This window comes from Mauremys reevesii, unplaced genomic scaffold (assembly GCF_016161935.1).
Source record: "Mauremys reevesii isolate NIE-2019 unplaced genomic scaffold, ASM1616193v1 Contig2, whole genome shotgun sequence".
Classification (NCBI taxonomy): Eukaryota; Metazoa; Chordata; order Testudines; family Geoemydidae; genus Mauremys; species Mauremys reevesii.
The window spans coordinates 773050-791400 of NW_024100826.1; the positions used below are offsets into that span (position 1 = coordinate 773050).

An 18351-nucleotide genomic window follows, 5' to 3' on the forward strand; every position below is an offset into this window, starting at 1 on the left:
TCTCCACTAGGCCATTTGGTTGATGGTGGTAAGGGGTGACAACCAAGTGGTTCACCCCATGAGCTTCCCAAGGACGTTTCATGGTCCCTGCCACAAAGTTAGTTCCCGAATCCATAAGGATTTCTGAGGGCCAAACGACCCTGGAAAAAATGTCTGCCAATGCCTGGCTCATGCTTTTAGCACCGGTGTTGCTTAGAGCTACTGCTTCCAGCCATCGGGTGGCAAACTCCATGAAAGTCAGTATGTACTGCTTTCCTCTGGGTGTCTTCTTAGGGAAAAGACCCAGAATATCCACAGCTACATGCTGAAAGGGAACCTCAATTATTGGGGGAGTGGTTGGAGAGGGGTCTTGACCTGGTCTTGGGATTTTCCCACCCTCTGGCACACCTCACAAGACCGGACATAGGTAGAAATGTCCTTGGACATTCCTTCCTAGTGAAATGACTTCCCCAAATGGTTTTTGGTCCTGTTCACCACAGCATGACCACTAGGGCAATCATGGGGCTAGGCTTAAGAGCTTTTCCCTATACTTAATTGGAACTACCAACTGTCTCTGAGGATGCCAGTCCTCCTTGTGCCCACCAGAAAGGGTTTTCTTGTATAAGAGTCCTCCTTCTACAACAAACCTGGACCTATTGGAAGAGCTGAGAGGAGGTGGGTTGCTCTGTGCTGCCATCCAAGCTTCCCTGAGTCTCTCATCCACTTCCTGCTCTGCCTGGAACTGCTCCCTGGATGCTGGAGACATTAGTTCCTTGCTGGGTTGTGGACTTGGGCTTGGTCCCAATGGAAGCGATGCAGGTGATGGGGGTGTCTCTGTTGACTGTGAATTGCTTTCCAGTAGTGCACTAGGTTGTATTTCAGGCTCCAGTTGAGCTTCTTGCACCAGTGTAGCTGCTGCTGCAGGTGCAGACTTTCTAGCACCCTTTGGTGCTGGCTCCCCTGAATCTGGTGGGGTTGCACGCACAGGCTCTGGTACTGACTGTTCCGCCAGTTCTGATCCTTGGGCTGATTCTGGCTCGGTCCCAGGAACTGGATCTACAATTGCTGTCAGACTCTAGACTGGTTTCACCACCTCTGTCTGGGTCCCTGTAGGAGGCTCAGGAATGGAGTTAGGTGTGGAGGCCTGTTTAGCCTGGCTGTGAGTGACCATCCCCACCCTTTCTGTTAGCCTCACATGGTTGGCTAAGTCTTCTCCCAGCAGCATGGGAATTGGATAATTGTCATAGACTGCAAAAGTCCATATTCCTGACCAGCCCTTGTAGAGGACAGGCAACCTGGCTGAAGACAAGTTAAAAAGAGTTGGCCTTAAAGGGTTACACCATCACCTGGGCCTCTGGGTCGATGAATTTGGGGTCCACTAGGGATTGGTGGAAAGCTGCCACCTGTGCTCCAGTGTGTCTCCATGCAGCAATCTTCCTCCCACCCACACTCACAGTTTCCCTTCGCTCTAGGGTATTTGAAAGGTATCTGGGCCTGAAGGCTCTCGGTGGGACTCCGGGGTGATGAGTTGCAGTCAGCTAGTGCTCTTGGGGCAGTTGGCCTTCCCATGCCCCAGCTCCTTACATTTAAAGCATCACCCAGCTGTGGGCTGGGGTGAGGTGGGTGGTTGGAGAGTGGGGTGGTGGGACGAGAGGGCATCTGGGGTCTCCCTGGATTTGTGGAGGGCTCCTCCTTGCAAGGTGGGGCTTTGGGCTGACCCCGATGGTGGGGTGTTGTCTAGGGTTGCCCCTTTTGGCGTCCACAGCGACTGCTACTAGCTTTCTTCTTCTCCGCCACCTCCATCCATTTGGCCCCGATCTCCCCCGCCTCGATTACAGTTTTGAGCTTCCCTTTCTATTTCCTCAAGAACACCCTCTAAGAACTGCTCCATTTGTACTAGGAGACACAGATCTTCCAGAGATTTAACATTTGCCCCTGATATGCAGGCATCCCAATTTTTTACAATGTGGTAGGCGTCAGGAAAATGCCACATTTGGTTTCTAGCTTAGGGCTCTGAACTGCTGATGGGCATGCTCAGGTGTTAGCCTCATCCTAATTCTGGCCTTTTGTTTTAAAAGTTCATACTCGTTCATGTTTTCTTTAGGCATTTCAGCTGCCACCTCTGCTAAGGGTCCACTGTGTTGTGGCCTCAGCTCCACCATACAGTGGTTTGTAGGGATGTTGTACCCAAGGCAGGCCCTTTCAAAATTTTCTAAGAAGGCCTCTGTATCATCGCTTACCTTGTATGTGGGGAATTTCTTGGAATGGGGAGCAGTACCTGGAGAAGGACTGTTAGGGTTACCTGGTGGACCCAGCTTAGCCCTTTCCAGCTCTAAGCGCTTCAGCTCTAACTCTGACTCCAAGCACTTCGTTTCCAAGCATTTCACCTCTCTTTTCTCCTCCACTTCCAACTCCAAATGCTTTGCCTCTCTTTTTTGCTTCACTCCAAGCGCATCATCTATAGGACGAAATTCCTGTCTTCCACAGTCAGAACTCAGTCTGGCTTAAGGGCATCTCTTCATCTTGTCACTTGGATCTTGGTTGGGGGAGGGCTGACCCTTCCCTGCTGGGAAGTTCCCGGTCCCCCATCCCCTCCCTGCATTTCCCTCATGGAGCTGGATGTCTGGGCTTGATCTGGGTCTGTTTTCTCCGTGGCGTGCTGCTTTGGGAAGACTGGTTTTTCTAAGGTTTCGGTGCCTGACCTAAACCTCATGCACAGGCTGCCCTACTCTAGCCTAGTTATTTTGTTGCCACAAAGCTAGAAAAAAAATAAACTGCTTGTTGGACTCCCTGGCTTTGCAGGCTGAACCCTTTGTGTGCCTGTTCCCCCTCAGGCAGCAAAGAAAAATAAAAAACCTCTCTGGCTTTCAAGCAGCCAAAAGGAAAAATGTGTCCTTTTAAAATCCTGAAGTCTGTGCTTCTGGTTCAAAATGATCCCACCTCTGCCCCCATATCAAGGTTGATTCCCCACTCTGGCACTCCAAGTGCAGAAGGTGGGGGCCTGCAAGGATTCTAAAAATTAATACTGGCCACACCAGGCTTGTATTAAACTCCCAAGGTTACGGCTTCTCTCTGACCTTGGATGGGTAGATGCTGTCACCACCCAAATGCAAAACCCCTTGGAACCCAGGAAGGTCCAAAAGTTCTAGCCGTCCCATTGGCTCTTTTGGTCAGGTGCCCACTCACTTCCCTTTACCTATGCATGCAGTCAGACTTTTTAACCCTTTACAGGTAAAGCAAGTAGAGAACTGCTACCAAAAGGAATTCTCTAGTTAACTGACTGGATGGGTGTCCACAAAAGGAAGCTCCCCCTCCCCCCGTGTTTATCACAGCTGCTATGGATTAACATGGTGTCCACGGGAGTAGGGTGGTGGGGGGAAACAAAACTGGTCACTCACCAGGGCCATGCTAGGTGCTCTGTGAACAGCGATGGCAATGATGCCAGCCAAGGATAACTATAAGGAAAGAGTCAGAGCACAAGTAGTAACAGTCAGGGCTTTGGAGGAGAGATGGCTACTCAGCACTAGGAAAGCAGGGCTGGCACTGCAGGGCCTCAGCAGAGCTGCAGGAGGGGCAGGGTTGGGATTGAGAGGCACCGGAGTTCTGCATGTGAGGAGCCCAGGGCAGGGGGGCTATAGGTCAGGGTTGAAGGGCACTGGCAGAGGTGGGTGGGCCAGCATGGGTAGCTGAGACAACTCATTCTCTTACCAGGATTCCTGGGAAGAAGTGGATGCCGACACTATCCGTGTAAGCGCAGTTGTCGATGACGAAGAGGGTTCCGAAGGCCACCTGCAGCAGCCCCACCACCATTAGCACCGCCTGGCAACGAGAGATGCTGCAGCCATTGGCAAGGGGGCGGGGAGCATCGCAGTCACTAAGGATGCCAGTCAGATACCAATGTGCAGGGATGCCATCCCTTGGAATGCAGGGAGCACAAGCCAGCCTTGCTGAACCAGGCATCTGGGCCAGGGTGGGGGGCTGTGTGCTGATAAACCACATGGGCATTTACTTGCCCCAACTCTTCTGAGTTTCAAGCCTTATCAGAAGGGAGCCCAAGTAGCCCTATGGGCCAGTGCAGAGCCCTGAGACCCAGAGCACTGAAGACCCTTAGATGGGTGATTGGAGTCCTGGCAGCAGAGGAGCAGGCCCGGGAGAAGACTGGCCTCTCCTTTTAACCAGAGCAGGTAGTGGCACTGCTGGATCCCCACCCACCTTCTCCCCATCCCCCAGGGTGCCACCCTCATCTCTAGGGGGTGGCAAAGGAGCTGGGCCCCCATTGCCCACAGAGCCAGGTATGGGGGCTCTGCCCCAGCTGTGGGTGGAGGGAACATCAGGGAGGCCAAGGCAGGAGACATGGGAAGGAAGCCCCAGCTCTGTGTCTCCCCAGGAAAGGCCTCACCCCAAAGACTCTGGGCTGCACCCTGAGGAAGCTGTGCAGCAGGGATTCCAGCTCCGACATGGTGGCCCCCAGGTGTGGTGACACAGAACAACCCCCTCGTGGACTCCTGAAAACGAGCCTGCGAAGAGAGTAATGGGGTAGTGTCAATCTGAGGAGAACATGGAGAAGAGTCATCTCCCCCACCCCAGCCCATGCAGCCCCCTCATGAGAGAGGCACCCCCAGGAGTATCTGCCTGGTCCCCGTGGGTGAAGCCCCAAGGGAGGGCAAACAGGCTGCTCTCTAGCTAGGAGACAAGTTGGAAGCAGAGGGGACTGTGATAGGGGCACAGATTTAGGGGTCCCAGGATGAGATACTCCTCTGGCCAGGGGTCCTGTCCTGTCACAGAGGGTCCTTCACCCCACTCAGGCCAGTCACCCCTTCTTCTAGTGATCCAGCCCCCAAACCCCTTATCCTATCCACTGCCCTCTCCACTGACACCCCCTCACCCATATCTCCCTCCCCACACTCACCTGGGTCTCTCTGTCCTGGCACAGAGGTGGGCTCCAGGCTCCCAGCGTGGGTGCTAATCACCAGCTTTATGCCTGGTTCTCCTGCTGCTCCCCCCAGATCGAGCTGATCCTCTGTGTCTCCTTGGAGGCCTGCCAGGAAGTGTCCCAACCTCCTGTGGGGCTGCCGGATGCTTACCACAGAGAAGGAGCTTTCAACACAACTCAGCACATGCTTCCCTGCACAGTCACCATGCCCCTGCTCTCCTCCTGCATGGGGAGCCTGAGGCAGGAAGGGGCCTGTCAGCTCCCACCTAGCCCAGGAAAGATCACAGTGGCTCAGGCACCAAGGGGCATCTGGGGGCCAACCACGCATCTGCCTGTGTGGCTGGGTGGCTCCAGGGGATGGGAATGAGTGGCTGCAGGTGGCTGAGGGGATCTGCAGTTCTGGAGATGTGACTATGTTGGGGAGGCCACCAGGGAAAGAGATGTATACCAAGATGGCCACACCAAGGAGGTCACCCCTCTCCCCAACCCACTCCACTCCACTACCCTTCAGCACTCAGGGAGAGATTATCACAACCACCAGCCATTCCTGGAGAGCTGCCCCCCCTATCTCCTCCAGGAGGTACACACATCTCCCCCTACCTCATCTCTAGCTCTCCCAATTGACCCCATACAACACTCTGTCTCCCCACTGAGGCAAGTACTCCACTCCCCACATACAGCCTTCACCCCCTGGGACAGTTATTCAGGCAGTCGCACCTAGGGTGATAATTATCTACTGAGGGGGCAGGGGCTGGCATTGTGCCCATGCCACAGCACCTCCCCTCCACAAGTAGCCTAATCACAGGGCCATTTCCTGTGTCTGCCCCCACCCAACACACCTCCCAGATAGACAAACACCTTGGCTCCAGGCAGCCTCCTCACTTCCCAATAGACAGCAATATTTCTCTCTGCCCATCCAAGAGCCGCCCCCACAAACCTGTTACAATCCCAGCCTTTGCTCCCTCCAGGCCAGGCAGAGGACTCAGCTGGGGAAAGCTGCTGCAAGTGCCTGTTGATTTACAAGGCTTCTCTCTGGGGGCAACCCCATCAGCCATGTACAGCCAGTAAACCTTGTGGCTTTGGTTTTGTGGCCAGACTATCAATTCTGCTAATGCACAGCTACCTCCCTGCACCCCACCAGTAACCATCACCCCACGCCCCGCCCAATCCTAGAACAATCAGTGCTGGGGCCTGGAGTGGGGATGGATGGATCACAGCCCCATATACTGTAATGTCTGCAGTGACTGTATAAGAGAGAGAGAAACACCAACTCTCATAGTTACTGCCAGCACCACTCACCTAGAATAGATTCCAAGGCACCCCAACCCCCTGCCCTGAGCCCCCACCGCACCCTGCACCCCCTGCGCTGAGCCCCCTCCCACAGTCTGCACACCTCCTGCACCCTTGCCCTGAGCCCCCTCCTGCACTCTGCACCCCTCCTGCACCCCAACCCCCTTCCTTGAGCCTCCCATACATCCCACACCCCTCCTCTGCTCCAATCCCTTGCTGAGCCCCTTCCTGCACACCACACCCCCTCCCACACCCCCTCACGCACCCCCAACTCTCTGCCCTGGCCCTGCATACAATTTCCCCACCCAGATGTGGCCCTCAGCCCAAAAAGTTTGCCCACCCCTGTCTTAGCCAAAGCTGTAGCAGGCACAAGCGCTAGTTGGCCTACCTACCACTAGAGGGGCACAGAATGTTCCACTATGCAGCTATAGTTTATACTAAATAGATTGAGCTCCTCCAGTCTATCCTTATACAACTTTTCCAATCCTTTAACTATCCTCATGGTTCTTTCATGAAACCCCTCCAATGTGTCAACACTTTTCTAGGGCTGCATTTAGGGTTTGAGCACCAGTGCCTGTTTGAAATCAGCATCCATGCCCGGAGACAGCAGGGTTCTGAGAGAGCAGATTTAAATTAGACTGGATTGAAGAGAGAGATTCAAAAGGCGGGGACCATTCAGCTTGGAAAAGATACGATTAAGGGGGTATCTGATTGAGTTCTACAAAATCATGACTGCTGTGGAGAAAGTGAATAAGGAAGTGTCATTTACCCCTTCACATGACAGAGGAAGGGGGGGTCACCCTGTGAAATTAATAGGCAGCAGCCTTAAAACATAGGGAAGTACTTCTTCACATAACACACAGTGAACCTGTGGAACTCATTGCCAGGAGATATTGTGAAGGTCAAAAGTATAATTGAGTTAAAAACAATTAGATAAATTCATGGAGGTTCATCAATGGCTATTAGCCAAGATGGTCAGACAACCCCATGCTCTGGGTGTCCTTAAGCCTCTGACTGCTAGGAGCAGGGACTGGCCAATAGGAGGTGATGACTCGATAAGTTGCCCCATTCTATCCATTCCCTCTGAAGCATCTGGGACCAGCCACCATCGGAAGACGAGATATCAGACTCAATGGACCATTGGTCTGATAGAGTATGGCCATTTTGTGAAGAACCAACATTTTTCACAAGGGTGAGTGAGATTCTTTGTTTTAACAAAAAAATTTCCTTAAAATATTTTAAAGTGAAAGATTTTGTTTAGTTTTTGATAGCAAATATTTTTAGAAGGCTCCTTTCTGGAGCAGTTTGTTTAAGCTGTCTCCAGCCTTCCATCCCCCTTCACCTCGCCCCAAAAAAGTAGACAGAACAAAGTGAGGGAAATGAAAACCCCACACTGCCTCCCCTGCCTCCAAAATAATCTGAAAGTTTTTGCTTTTCCAAAACCTAAAACAAAAAATTCAATTTCACCACAAGCTCGTTTGGTAGTTGTCAACAAGTAAATATTTGTGGTGGAGAATAATGTCAACAAACCCCCATTTCCCCAGGAGCGTTTTGATCAATTCTAGTTTAAACTCACTTGGAAAAATGGCCGCCCCCACCATAGCCCCCCACAACATTTGGTTACAAAGAAATGAAATTCCAGGAGTCACTTCTCATAGGTCTTCATGAGGGTTGAGGCAGCAATTGTGGTACAAAAGAAGCAAGGAATTCATGTGGAAATGCAGAGTTAAGACAACACTGTTTTCTCCACTACTCATGGGCTTTGCCTTCAGAGTGCTTTGATTCTTTCAAAACTATCATGAGAATCATAGAATATCAGGGTTGAGAGGGACCTCAGGAGGTCATCTAGTCCAACCCCCCTGCTCAAAGCAGGACCAATTCCCAACTAAATCATCCCAGCCAGGGCTTTGTCAAGCCTCACCTTAAAAACCTCTAAGGAAGGAGATTCCACCACCTCCTTAGGTAACCCATTCCAGTGCTTCACCACCCTCCCAGTGAAAAAGGTTTTCCTAATAGCCAACCTAAACCTCCCTGTGACGGGGCGGGACAGCCCCGCACTGGTACAGCGGGGGTTAACCCTTCTTTGCTAGCAGAGGAAGCCACGCCCAGGAAGCTCTGCTGATCGTGCTCCAACTGGCAGACCGGTATAAAAGCCTGCAGGTCTGCTCAGTCGGGGCTGACCACCGGGGGAGAAGGATGCAGACCGTCAGCTCCTGCCGAAGGAGAGTCAGCGCGCCTGGACCGGGGCATCAGCCGAGCAGAGGCCGTACCGGAGACCCCGGGGACGGAGGGGGATGCCTGCCGGGAGGGACCTACGGGGGAACCGCTCCCACAATGCCGACGTCCGGCTAGACAGGGTAGGAAGTGACCCAGGGGATCGTCGAGACTGACAGCCTTAAAGCTGCAGCACCGCTCGGCGTGTTGCGGGCGGATCCCCGCCGAGCGGGGGGGGGGGGGGAGCAAGGAGAGCTTGCCACAATCAGGGCCCTGGGTCAGGGCTCGGCGGAGAGGGTGGGCCCGAGTCCCCCTACCCCACCCCTTGAATCCTGCTCCGGAGGGGGGTGTCTATGGACTCTGGCCGCTAGGCAGTGCTACCCCACTCCGAAGAGAGGGGTTGTTGGACTCCGGCCGCTAGGCCGTGCTACCCCGCTCCGAAGGGGTGTCTATGGACTTTGGCCGCTAGGCCATGCTACCCCGCTCCGAAGGGGTGTCTGTGGACTTTGGCCGCTAGGCCGTGCTACCCCGCTCCGAAGAGAGGGGTTGTTGGACTCCGGCCGCTAGGCCGTGCTACCCTGCTCCGAAGGGGGGGTTGTTGGACTCCGGCCGGTAGGCCGTGCTACCCCGCTCCGAAGGGGTGTCTGTGGACTTTGGCCGCTAGGCCGTGCTACCCCGCTCCGAGAGGGGGTGTTTACATGAACTCTGGCCAGTAGGCCGTAATACGCCAGTTACCAGTGGCAGACCGAAGAACAAGGGAGTGGCGCGGCGCTAGGCCCCAGCTCGCCCCTGCCACCAGGGGGTGCTGAGGTACCAGACCCGTCACAACTGGCACCTGACCAGGGACTGATCCGGGCCTGAGATAAGGTCCCAGATGCCCAAAATGGACCCCGAGAAACTTTTAAAGTGGCTGCTGGAGAATCAACAGCAGCAGCAGCAAACTCAGCTGCTCCAGCAGCTGGCAGCCCAGCAGCAGACACAAACCACACAGCGACAGGAACAGCAGCAGCAGCTGATCCGGGAGCTGACAACCCAGCAGCAGGCGAACCAGGAGCGGCTGGTTCAACAGATGGCGACACTAATCGGATCGGCACCGAGTACGCCTCTAGGTCCGTCAGGGGCAACCCCAGCGAGGGTCTCGGAGGATTACCCGTATGCCTAGCTAAGATGGGGCCGGGGGACGACCCCAAGGCCTTCCTCGTGACATTTGAACGAGTCGCAACCGCCGTACAGTGGCCCCTCACCCATTGGGCCATGATACTGGCACCCTACCTGACGGGCCCAGCTCAAGCGGCGTACCATAACCTGGACCCCCAAGACGCACTGGACTACACGAAGGTCAAGGCCGCCATCTTGGACGAAGTCAGTGTCAGCCCTGAGACTTACCGCCAGCGACTCCGCCGGGAACGATATACGCTAGGGGCCAGGCCATGGGCCGTGGCCCAGCGAATCCGGGACCTCTGTTGGAGGTGGTTGGAGCCGGAAGGGCGTACGGGCGTTCAAGTGGCGGAGATGGTAGCCTTAGAGCAGTTCCTGCAAGCCCTGCCGCCGGGAGGGAAGGAATGGGTGCAGCGCCACTGCCCCAGGACCCTCGCGAGCGCGACTTCCCTAATGGAGGACTACCAGGCCGCAGAGGGGGAATTGAAGGCCAACCCCAAGGGGGGAGAGCCCGGTGAACGGAGCCCAGGGCAGGCCCGGGGGGCACGTAAGGGGGACGGGGGAGATCCTCGCCGGCATGTCCAGCCCCCCGGAATACCAGTAACCCGGGGCCCTCGGGCGACACCCTGAGGAGATATCCCGAGACGACAGGAAGAGGCACCAGCGAAGCAGGGCAGCCCCCGCCACAACCCTATCGAAGAAGGGAGACGGGACCGCTGCTACGAGTGCGGTCAGGTAGGGCACTTCAGGAGGGATTGCCCGTACATGGACTGTAATTATGGGCAGGTGTGGACGGCGGGTCACCGGGCCCGGGCGCCGGGGAAAATAGTTCTGCCGGTGAAGGTGGATGGGACGTCTGCCTGGGCCTTAGTTGACTCCGGGTGTAGCCAGACGGTTATTCGGGAAGGGCTGATTAAGCCCACCGGCCCCGCCGGGGCCCCCATCCGGCTACAGTGCATCCATGGGGATGTGAAGCCTTACCCCACTGTCTGGGTACAGCTAGAGGCGGCCCAGCACCAGGCGCGGTGTCTAGTGGGGGTGGCCCCTAAGTTGGCTTACCCCGTGGTCTTAGGGCGTGACTGGCTGGGCTTCACAAACCTCTTAAGGGAAGGGGCTACGCCGCCCGGGAGGAGAACTGGGGAACGGGCTAGACGACCGGGACTATTAGGCCAGCCAATGGCCGAGGACCCCCTAGAGGGGCCCTCGGGGGGCCCCGGGAGAGGGGTAAGGAGCCAAGTCCCGACCGAAGCGCCGGCAAGCGAGGGCCAAGGCTGGCTAGAGGTGGACACCGACTTCCTCGAGGAGCAACGAGGGGATACCACTCTCAGCCGGGCATGGGAACAGGCGACTAGCCCACCAGGGGAGGAAGACCCGCCCCACCGCCAGCCACAAGGACCCCGATTTGAGATCCATCGGGACTTACTCTATCGGGTGGTTCCAGAACCACAGACAAAGGAAGAACTACGCCAGCTATTGGTCCCGCGGCGGTTCCGACAGGACTTGCTTCGTCTGGCACATTCGGTGCCATGGGCCGGACACCTAGGGAGGGAGAAGACATTACAAAGGGTGGCCCAGAGGTTTTTTTGGCCGGGCATCCATGCGGAGGTACGAGATTATTGCGCCTCCTGCCCCGAATGCCAGAGAGCCGGTCCAAAAGGTGTACCAAGGGCCCCCCTCGTACCCTTGCCGGTGGTGGGGACGCCTTTTGACCGGATAGGCCTGGACCTCGTGGGACCCCTAGAGAAGAGCGGCACAGGCCATAAGTATATTATGGTGGTGGTCGATTATGCCACGCGCTATCCTGAAGCGGTGCCACTGAGGTCCACCACAGCACCGGTCAATGCTAGCGAGCTATTGCAGATCTTCGCTCGGGTGGGTATCCCGAGGGAGATACTAACTGACCAAGGAACGAATGTGACCTCTAGATTGATGGCGGAGCTGTGCAGGCTGCTGAACATCCGGGCGCTAAAGACCTCGGTCTACCACCCCCAGACAGATGGCTTGGTCGAACGATTCAACGGCACTTTGAAGGCCATGCTGAGGAAGTTTGTAGAGGACGACCCACGGCACTGGGATAAACTACTCCCCGCACTCCTCTTCGCGGTGCAAGAAGTACCCCAGGCATCCACAGGGTTCTCCCCGTTTGATCTCCTTTACGGGAGGAAGCCTAGGGGTATCCTCGATCTCCTAAGGGAAACCTGGGAAGAGCAGGAGACCCGCGTTCGAGGGTCAGTGCAGTATATCATCCACCTGCGGGAACGCCTCCGGGAGCTGGGGACCTTGGCCCAAGAAAATCTGATTAGAGCCCAGCGGACCCAGGAGAATCATTATAACAAGGGGGCCAAGGTGCGAACTTTTGGGCCGGGGGATAGGGTCCTCTTGTTGCTCCCTTCCTCAGAGTCCAAGCTGCTGGCCAAGTGGCAGGGCCCCTTTGAAGTGGTCAGGCGGATTGGGCCGGTCGACTATGAGGTACGGTTGTCCGGGCGAAGGAGGGATACCCAGGTCTACCACGTGAACCTCCTTAAGGCCTGGAGGGACAGAGAAGGCCTGATGATAGCCCCATACCCGCCAGAACCGGAGTTGGGGCCGCTGGCGGGAGAACCCGAGGCAGCCGGGACAGCGGACTTAGGCCACGAGCTTACCCCAGCCCAGCGGGACCAGGTAGAACGACTGGTGGCGGCGTTCCCCGTGGTTTTGTCGGCGCGACCTGGACGAACCATGTTAGCAAACCACCACATTGCTACCCTTCCAGGGCACAAAGTGCGGGACACACACCACCCACTCCCCAGGAAGATGTGGGAGACAGTGAGGGAGGAGCTCGGGCTGATGCTAGCCTTAGGGGTGGTTGAAGAGTCGCGGAGTGAATGGCGGAGCCCCATAGACAGTCAGGTTTTGCATCAACTTCCACAAGGTAAACGCAATTTCACGTTTTGACGCCTATCCCATGCCCCGGGTGGACGAGCTGCTGGAGCGGCTGGGAAAAGCCGAGTTCATCTCCACCCTGGACTTGACGAAGGGATATTGGCAGATCCAGTTGACACCGGCCTCACGAGAAAAGACAGCATTTCCAACGCCGTTCGGACTCTACCAATTTACTATGATGCCGTTCGGATTGCACGGGGACGCGGCTACCTTCCAGCGACTCATGAACCAGGTGCTGAGCGCCCACAACGAATACGCCGCAGCGTACATCGATGACATTGTCATCTACAGTATCACTTGGGAGGAACATCTGCAACACCTGACCGAAGTTCTATGGGCATTGGGTGAAGCCGGCCTCACCGCGAACCCGGCGAAATGTCACCTGGGCCAGAGGGAGGTGACTTACCTGGGCTACACGGTTGGCCGGGGGAAGATCCGCCCCCTCGTAGACAAGGTAGAAGCTCTAAGGACGTACCCTACACCCACGACCAAGAGGCAAGTCCGGCAGTTCTTGGGGCTGGCTGGGTACTATCGGCGGTTTGTGCCTAACTTTGCCACACTTGCTGCCCCCCTGACGGAGTTGACACGCAGTTCGCAACCCCAGAAGGTACGCTGGACGGAAGGCTGCGAAAAAGCCTTTCACGCCCTGAGCGAACAATTAACACGGGAACGGGTACTAGTCCAACCGGACTTTTCAAAAACCTTTATCCTACAGACGGATGCCTCTGAGGTGGGACTGGGGGCCGTACTGTCACAGGAGGTAGGGGAAGAAGAACACCCGGTCTTGTACCTTAGCCGCAAGCTGTTCCCCCGCGAAACCCAGTACTCCACCATAGAACGCGAGGCCTTGGCAGTGAAGTGGGCGGTCGAAGCACTAAGGTACTATCTATTGGGGAACCCCTTCTCCTTAGTGACTGACCACGCGCCCCTCCGGTGGATCAATAGTATAAAGGAGATGAATAGCCGGATCATGCGGTGGTACCTATCCCTCCAACCCTACGCCTTCCGTGTGTCACATCGTCCAGGCAAGGCTCATGGGAACGCAGACTTCTTCTTCCTAATCGGGGAGGAGGAGGGGGAGGAGGGAGTCAAGGGTCAGCCGGCCCCGACGGCTGTCTTAAGGGGGAGGGTGTGTGACGGGGCGGGACAGCCCCGCACTGGTACAGCGGGGGTTAACCTTTCTTTGCTAGCAGAGGAAGCCATGCCCAGGAAGCTCTGCTGGGCGTGCTCCAACTGGCAGACCGGTATAAAAGCCTGCAGGTCTGCTCAGTCGGGGCTGACCACCGGGGGAGAAGGACGCAGACCGTCAGCTCCTGCCGAAGGAGAGCCAGCACGCCTGGACCGGGGCGTCAGCCGAGCAGCGGCCGTACCGGAGACCCCGGGGACGGAGGGGGACGCCTGCCGGGAGGGACCTACGGGGGAACCGCTCCCACAACGCTGACGTCCGGCTAGACAGGGTAGGAAGTGACCCAGGGGATCGTCGAGACTGACAGCCTTAAAGCTGCAGCACCGCTCGGCGTGTTGCGGGCGGATCCCCGCCGAGCGGGGAGGGGAGCAAGGAGAGCTTGCCACAATCAGGGCCCTGGGTTGGGGCTCGGCGGAGAGGGCGGGCCCGAGTCCCCTTACCCCACCCCTTGAATCTCGCTCCGGAGGGGGGTGTCCATGGACTCTGGCCGCTAGGCCGTGCTACCCCGCTCCGAAGAGAGGGGTTGTTGGACTCCGGCCGCTAGGCCGTGCTACCCCGCTCCGAAGGGGTGTCTGTGGACTTTGGCCGCTAGGCCGTGCTACCCCGCTCCGAAGAGGGGGGTTGTTGGACTCCGGCCGCTAGGCCGTGCTACCCCGCTCCGAAGGGGTGTCTATGGACTTTGGGCCGCTAGGCCGTGCTACCCCGCTCCGAAGGGGGGGTTACTGGACTCCGGCCGCTAGGCCGTGCTACCCCGCTCCGAGAGGGGGTGTTTACGTGAACTCTGGCCAGTAGGCCGTAATACGCCGGTTACCAGTGGCAGACCGAAAAACAAGGGAGTGGCGCGGCGCTAGGCCCCAGCTCATCCCTGCCACCAGGGGGTGCTGAGGTACCAGACCCATCACACTCCCCCACTGCAACTTGAGACCATTACTCCTTGTTCTGTCAACTGCTACCACTAAGAACAGTCTAGATCCATCCTCTTTGGAACCCACTTTCAGGTAGTTGAAAGCAGCTATCAAATCCCCCCTCATTCTTCTCTTCTGCAGACTAAATAATCCCAGTTCCCTCAGCCTCACCTCATAAATCATGTGCTCCAGCCCCCTAATCATTTTTGTTGCCTTCTGCTGGACTCTTTCCAAGTTTTCCACATCCTTCTTGTAGTTTGGAGCCCAAAACTGGACACAGTACTCCAGATGAGGCCTCACCAATGTCAAATAGAGGGGAATGATCACGTCCATCGATCTGCTGTCAATGCCTATACTTATACAGCCCAAAATGCCGTTAGCCTTCTTGGCAATAAGGGCACACTGTCAACTCATATCCAGATTCTCGTCCACTGTAACACCTAGGTCCTTTTCTGCAGAACTGCTACCTCGCCATTCAGTCCATAGTCTGTAGCAGTGCATGGGATTCTTCCGTCCTAAGTGCAGGACTCTGCACTTGTCCTTGTTGAACCTCATCACATTTCTTTTGGCCCAATCCTCTAATTTGTCTAGGTCCCTCTGTATCCTATCCCTACCCTCCAGTGTATCTACCACTCCTCTCAGTTTAGTGTCAACTGAAAACTTGCTGAGGGTGCAGTCCACACCATCCTCTAGATCATTAATGAAGATATTGAACAAAATTGGCCCCAGGACCAACCCTTGGGGCACTCCGCCTGATACTGGCTGCCAACTAGACATGGAGCCATTGATCACTACCCGTTGAGCCAGATGATCTAGCTAGCTTTCTATCCACCTTATAGTCCATTCATCCAGCCCATACTTCTTTAACTTGCCGGCAAGAATACTGTGGGAGACCATATCAAAAGCTTTGCTAAAGTCAAGAAATAACACGTCCACTGCTTTCCCCTCATCCACAGACCCAGTTATCTCATCATAGAAGGCAATCAGGTTAGTCAGCATGAGTTGCCCTTGGTGAATCCATGCTGACTGTTCCTGATCACTTTCCTCTCATCTAAGTGCTTCAGAATTGTTTCCTTGAGGACCTGCTCCATGATTTTTCCAGGGACTGAGGTGAGGCTGACTGGCCTGTAGTTCCCCAGATCCTCCTCCTTCCCTTTTTAAAAAATGGGCACTACATTAACCTTTTTCCAGTCGTCTGGGACCTCCCCAGTCGCCATGAGTTTTCAAAGATAATGGCCAATGTCTCTGCAATCACATCCGCCAACTCCGTTAGCACCCTCCGATGCAGCGCATCTGGCCCCGTGGACTTGTGCTCATCCAGCTTTTCTAAATAGTCCTGAACCACTTCTTTCTCCACAGAGGCTGGTCCCCACCTCCCCATACTGTGCTTCCCAGTGCAGCAGACTAGGAGCTGACCTTGTTCATGAAGACAGAGGTAAAAAAAGCACTGAGTACATTAGCTTTTTCCACATCCTCTGTCACTAGGTTGCCTTCCTCATTCAGTAAGGGGCCCCCACTTTCCTTGACTTTCTTCTTGTTGCTAACATACCTGAAGAAACCCTTCTTGTTACTCTTAACACCTCTTGCTAGCTGCAACTCCAGGTATGATTTGGCCTTCCTGATTTCACTCCTGCATGCCTTAGCAATATTTTTATACTCTTCCCTGGTCATTTGTCCAAGCTTCCACTTCTTGTAAGCTTCTTTTTTGTGTTTAAGAACAGCAAGGATTTCACTGTTAAGCCAAACTGGTCACCTGCCATATTTACTATTCTTTCCACACATTGTGATGGTTTGTTCCTGTAACCTCAATAAGAATTCTTTAAAATACAGCCAGCTCTCCTGGACTCCTTTCCCCCTCATGTTATTCTCCCAAGGGATCCTGCCCATCAGTTCCTTGAGGGAGTCAAAGTCTGCTTCTCTGAAGTCCAGGGCCCATATTCTGCTGCTCTCTTTTCTTCCTTGTGTCAAGATCCTGAACTCGACCATCTCATGGTCACTGCCTCCCAGGTTCCAATCCACTTTTGCTTTCCCTACTAGTTCTTCCCTGTTTGTGAGCAGCAGATCAAGAGCAGCTCTGCCCCTAGTTGGGGCAGCTCCAGCACTTGCACCAGGAAATTGTCCCCTACACTTTCCAAAAACTTCCTGGATTGTCTGTGCACTGCTGTATTGCTCTCCCAGCAGATATCAGGGTGATTGAAATCTCTCATGAGAACCAGGGCCTGCGATCTAGTAACTTCTGCTAGTTGCTGAAAGAAAGCCTCGTCCACCTCATCCCCCTGGTCTGGTGGTCTATAGCAGACTCCCACCATGACATCACCCTTCTTCCTCACACTTCTAAACTTAATGCAGAGACTCTTAGGTTTTTCTGCAGTTTCATACCAGAGCTCTGAGCAGTCATACTGCTCTCTTACATACAATGCAACTCCCCCACCTTTTCTGCCCTGCCTGTCCTTCCTGAACAGTTTATATCCATCCATTACAGTAATCCAGTCATGTGAGTTATCCCACCAAGTCTCTTTTATTCCAATCAGATCATAATTCCTTGACTGTGCCAGGACTTCCAGTTCTCTCTGCTTGTTTCCCAGGCTTCTTGCATTTGTGTATAGGCACTTAAGATAACTCACTGATTGCCCTGCTTTCTCAGTATGAGGCAGGAGTCCTCCCCTCTTGTGCTCTTGTGCTTCCTCCCGGTATCCCATTTCCCCCACTTACCTCAGGGCTTTGGTCTCCTTCCCCCGGTGAACCTGACATTAAGCCAGGCCAGAGCAGAGCTGTGGTGAAGAGGCCAGCTGAGACATTCATGAGCCCTAGTGCATTAGGGCTTCAGTCTCTATCACTTTACCTCACCATGTACACCAGTGGAGTGTGTGCATGGCACTAGCAAATCAGCATTGCACTGGTGCAGGTGACAGGCAGGTCACATGGACATCAGGCCCCACCAAGGCTCTGCTCAGTTGTGTGTCCCTGCAGCTGAGCTATGAGTATTAAAGACCTGGCCAGCTCTGGTTGACTGACTACCCAGCCTTGGTGTGACAGACCCAGCAGCCACATCCCACCCTCAGCAGGACAATCCAGGACTCCTGACTTCCTGGCCATTAGCAAAGCTCAGTGGGGCAGCCCTGCAATGCCAAGGCCACCCTTGGCAGGAGGGTGAACAAGTCCAGGTAATGGGGAAAGACTTTGCTCCTTGAAGCAACTTGGGACAGGTCTCAGCACCCAGCACTGTGTGAAGGATGCTCACTCACCTGGGGTAGAAGCAGTCTATGGGGAGGGAGATGGCACTGGCTCGGATCACGCCCCTCACAGCAGAAGGTCTGTAGTGGAGGAAGTTTCTGCAGTGGATGGTGTCAGGGAGGAGCTATGCGGAGCAAACACAGCCAAGGGTCAGTATCCCTCAAGGCTACTCAGCTGCTCCATCCACCCAGCAGCACAGCATCCTGTCCAGCCATAGCCCAGGAGGTTGGCTACTGTGATCAACCAAAAGTTTGGGGGTGGGGTGGGGGGAAGGAGACACACACGATTAAGAGACACCTCAGGGCACCAGGTTCGGCCCCTCCAGCCACTGACATTCAGGGGTCGGGAATGGAGAGGGGGAAATAGTAAATAGATTCCAGTTAGAGGGAGAATAGAATTAATTCTTCACTGCTATAGCATCATCAGCCTGGCTTGATCCAACAACAGAGCTTGGACCTAGCGCCAGGACTCCTAAGAGCAGGAGCTGCTACCACAAGACCTAGAGGAATTCATCTCCTAGCCAGGAGCTG

The 18351-nt window shown here is 55.1% G+C and overlaps 1 protein-coding gene across 6 annotated transcripts in view; it reads right to left on the reverse strand.

Moving 5' to 3' along the window:
- The window catches only part of LOC120393469 (membrane-spanning 4-domains subfamily A member 4A-like), a 30075-nt gene that overhangs the window by 6558 nt on the left and 5166 nt on the right, over positions 1 to 18351 (reverse strand). For 2 of the 6 annotated variants that reach the window (XM_039518060.1, XM_039518061.1), the window contains exons 2-5: positions 17833 to 17945; positions 4379 to 4496; positions 3688 to 3798; positions 3378 to 3434 (exon numbers count right to left, since the gene is read on the reverse strand). In XM_039518060.1, coding sequence (XP_039373994.1) covers positions 3378 to 3434; positions 3688 to 3798; positions 4379 to 4496; positions 17833 to 17945 — 399 coding nt within the window. Of the gene's footprint in view, positions 1 to 3377; positions 3435 to 3687; positions 3799 to 4378; positions 4497 to 4888; positions 5148 to 17832; positions 17947 to 18351 lie in introns of those variants that run through there. The other 4 variants (XM_039518065.1, XM_039518063.1, XM_039518066.1 and 1 more) reach the window with 4 other exon arrangements.